The sequence below is a fragment of the Notothenia rossii genome, assembly GCF_949606895.1.
Source record: "Notothenia rossii genome assembly, chromosome: 6".
In the NCBI taxonomy this organism is placed as follows: Eukaryota; Metazoa; Chordata; class Actinopteri; order Perciformes; family Nototheniidae; genus Notothenia; species Notothenia rossii.
In genome coordinates this window covers 60,803,773-60,807,269 of record NC_136909.1, presented here as the reverse complement: position 1 = coordinate 60,807,269, position 3,497 = coordinate 60,803,773, and the positions used below count along the sequence as shown (strand labels likewise).

The 3,497-nt window shown below is 37.1% G+C and overlaps 1 protein-coding gene across 1 annotated transcript in view; it reads left to right on the top strand.

Moving 5' to 3' along the window:
- Positions 1-276: 276 nt before the first annotated feature.
- ide (insulin-degrading enzyme) overlaps positions 277-3,497 on the top strand; it is a 43,750-nt gene continuing 40,529 nt past the window's right edge. Inside the window, exons 1-3 of the mRNA XM_079690988.1 lie at positions 277-431; positions 1,683-1,867; positions 2,854-3,061. Of these exons, the coding sequence (XP_079547114.1) occupies positions 346-431; positions 1,683-1,867; positions 2,854-3,061 (479 nt within the window). The 5' untranslated portion in view covers positions 277-345. The remainder of the gene's footprint in view (positions 432-1,682; positions 1,868-2,853; positions 3,062-3,497) is intronic.

Here is a 3,497-nt window from a genome sequence, read left to right as displayed (position 1 = left end):
TGCCTTATATTTGGACAATCCGCATCTACAGAAGATGTGACGCAGAAAAGCTTGAACACCAATCTGATAGGCTGAACGTAAACGGAAATCTGCACGCAGGCTTTCTAATCGATATCAGTAGGAATGGCACAACATATTTCCAGAAATATACAAAACATTTTGAAGTGTGCCAGTCATGTTACCTTCTGCTCTTTAATTGATAGTCACTCTCGTTGTCAGTTGCCGAATTAATGGTAGAATAGTGATATGCCATGTTGAATTACGCTGGGCTCTGTGCTCGATTACCTTTGCCTATTCAAATATGGCGCAGTAAAAGCCAAGGTTTGTTTTTCATGGGTGCAAAGTATGTTTAAGTGCATTAACCGAACCGCCCAGTTTAAGAGATACATCCACTCAGCAGGCTGCAGTTTCTCTATCAAGCTCAATTTTAGGTAAGTGTTGTAAAGCACATTTCTAAACCTTTTGTTAAAAAATACATAATTTATTTGAACACCAAACGGAAGGCTAGCTAGCTACTGAAACTAAAGCCGGGTTGTTGACCTGAATCTGTTAGCTTTGTTGCTACTTGGGGAGGTGGATAAAAACGGGTAGTCTGCCTAGCTTCTGCATTATAAATGAACTCTAATACGTTTTACAACGGCTGGGAATTACATATAACCATAACATGAGCAATGCGAACAAGGTCACTTTTTTAGAGTTCGTGTTGCTGAGTTCGCAAGCTAACACTAGCTTGTATTATGTGAGGGGATTATTGTATACAGTACTCTAGCGAGTACCGGTTGCTAATCTCTGCTGTACTGTGTGCGAAGTAGCCGTATTTAAGTCTATAATCAACCACTTTAAATTCAATTGTGAATCATGAAATATCTTTAACAGCTGTTTTTGTCTAACTGTATTTGGTGGAAGAAGTACTCAGATGATTAATTTAGGTAAATGAGGCAATACTGCAGTGTAGAAATGCTGTTTCAAGTAGTCAAAGTAAATGTAATGGTCAATTTCTCTGTGTGTAATTCAAAACAGCGGATCCAATTCTCACCGTCCCAAAGAATACAAATACATAAATATATATATATGTATATGTGTATATATACATATACACCTGGACACACACTCACACATACATACACACAATATGAGATATAAATAAAATATGACATAACACTAAATGTATGAAAAGAAAAGTCTACACACAAATTTGGAAAGAACACGGGTGTTAATTTAGTCCAGTAGACAAAAGTCCAAAAAAAGTTATACTTGACAGCAGTAAAAATATATACAGAAGTGTTGTAAAATAACTGTCCATAGCAGCGTAGCAGTAAAAGTTCAATGTAGCATAAGTTGAGAATAGATAATTAAAGTACTTTAATGTTTACTTAAGTACAGTTCTTGAGTAAATTAACTTACATTACACCACTGAGTCATATTGTAGCAATACAAATGAAAGCTATTAATACATCTTCCAAACATGTTGGTTGTTTTATGTTAGAGCTGTACATAACTGCAACGTGCTCATTTAATAAATAAAATCAATAAATGCTATGCTCACAGTTCTTCTAGATCAACCATGAGTTTTCTTTCATACTGATGTAACCATCATGTCATCAGAATATGAACTTGGCTGAAAAGCCTTCTTGGCCAGCTGCACCAACATTTAAACATACATGTTGTCCTCTCCATTGCAGGCTGGTGTCATCCTTGCCTCTCAGAATGACCGACCCGGCTGTGAACAGGGTGGTTAGTGAAATCATTCGCTCTCCGGAAGACAAACGGGTTTACAGGGGCTTGGAGTTTACCAATGGCCTGAAGGCTATGCTCATCAGTGACCCAACCACAGACAAATCCTCAGCTGCTTTGGATGTCCAAATAGGTAAAGGTCTTTTGATCTCTACTGTCTTGCCAGGTAGTCATGTATTTCCATGTGAATATCCTTTCCTCACTCATTTGTGGAAAGAAATTGGGAAAATATATGTTAATCACAAATTCATTTTTCCCTGTAGGCTATGAAACTAGTCCACATTATTGTAAAATTCATGGGGGAAAATGTTGTTCGCTATAATAACATTCATAGCGTTACATCAAAGCTGGCTAAACTTTTGTCCTGTCCTATTTGAAGTCACTGTGTAAGTCAAAAATACTCCTGTCACCATGAATAAACCTGGCAACACAATATTACCGTTTCCAATTGACTGATAAGACTGTTCAGTTGCCCAGGATAAAAAAAAAGTTGTGACTTCCACATAAATGTTGTCTCTCTGACTAAGCAATAAGTACTTTGCATTTACTGCAGATGGAAGAAATGATGATCATGATGATGAAACTGAGTTTTTATGGACAATGACATTCTCCCCATGACTCATGCAGCGATAGTAAAAGTGCAGTTAAATCTTACCAAGCCACCCACAGTAACCTGTGTAATATTATAATATGTCAGATATCTCAGCAAAGGTTACTCCTAATTATTTAACTGATATTTAGATAATATATCTTCAACAAATCATTGCAATTCAATTGCAAAAAATATCTTGTTTTTAATATTGTAAATCCTATACAACCCTTTGAACATATTGCACTTTTTGGTTCCACATTATCTCTTTTTAATTCTGCACAGCTTTCGTTTGAATATAGTATTTTTCATATGTTAATAATAAAACTGATTCTGATTTCTGTTTGATAAATAAGTGAACGTAATTCTGTCTACAATAATTTAGCCATTGTTATGCCATAACACAAAAGGATTATTCCGGCTCTTTGATTTCTTCCTCAGTCTGGCCAACGTATCTATCATTCTGAAAAGTGAAGAAGTTGTAAACTTGAATGAACTGAGAAGTACATATTTTCTTCTTAAATTCGCAGGTTCATTATCAGACCCATCAAACATCTCAGGCCTGGCACACTTCTGTGAGCACATGCTTTTTCTGGGAACAGAGAAGTACCCGAAGGAAAATGAGTACAGCCAGTTCCTCAGCGAGCATGCAGGCAGCTCCAACGCCTTCACCAGCGGAGAGCACACCAACTATTACTTCGACGTGTCCCACGAGCACCTGGAAGGAGCACTAGATAGGTAATGCTCTCCTGTTCATGTTGCCATGTTCCAAAAGTTAATACAGGAAACTTTTTTAAATGTTTATGAGAGAATTTAGTTCTGTGTATTTTTTTGGGTGTGTTCAGCTTTATTCATTTGTGTGGACTCAACGAGTAAATGCAATCGCCAGGAGTAGAAAGCTAACATTGTGCTATAAAGGAACTGCATCACAGTCACATGAGTTGCGTCACCACTGCTAAGCTACATGTGGCTGCTGTTTGCTGCTAAGATGTTTATTAGTCTCTTAGCCACTTGTTAGCAACCACTGTTTTTAGCTTGGACGTTCACCCGAGGAATATTATTTACTGATATATTTGATGTCATGGAACAACCACAGACCTTATCTCAGCCAACTAACCCAAAAATATTTTCAAAAAAACATTGACCTAGAGACAAGGGAACCGGATGCGATAAA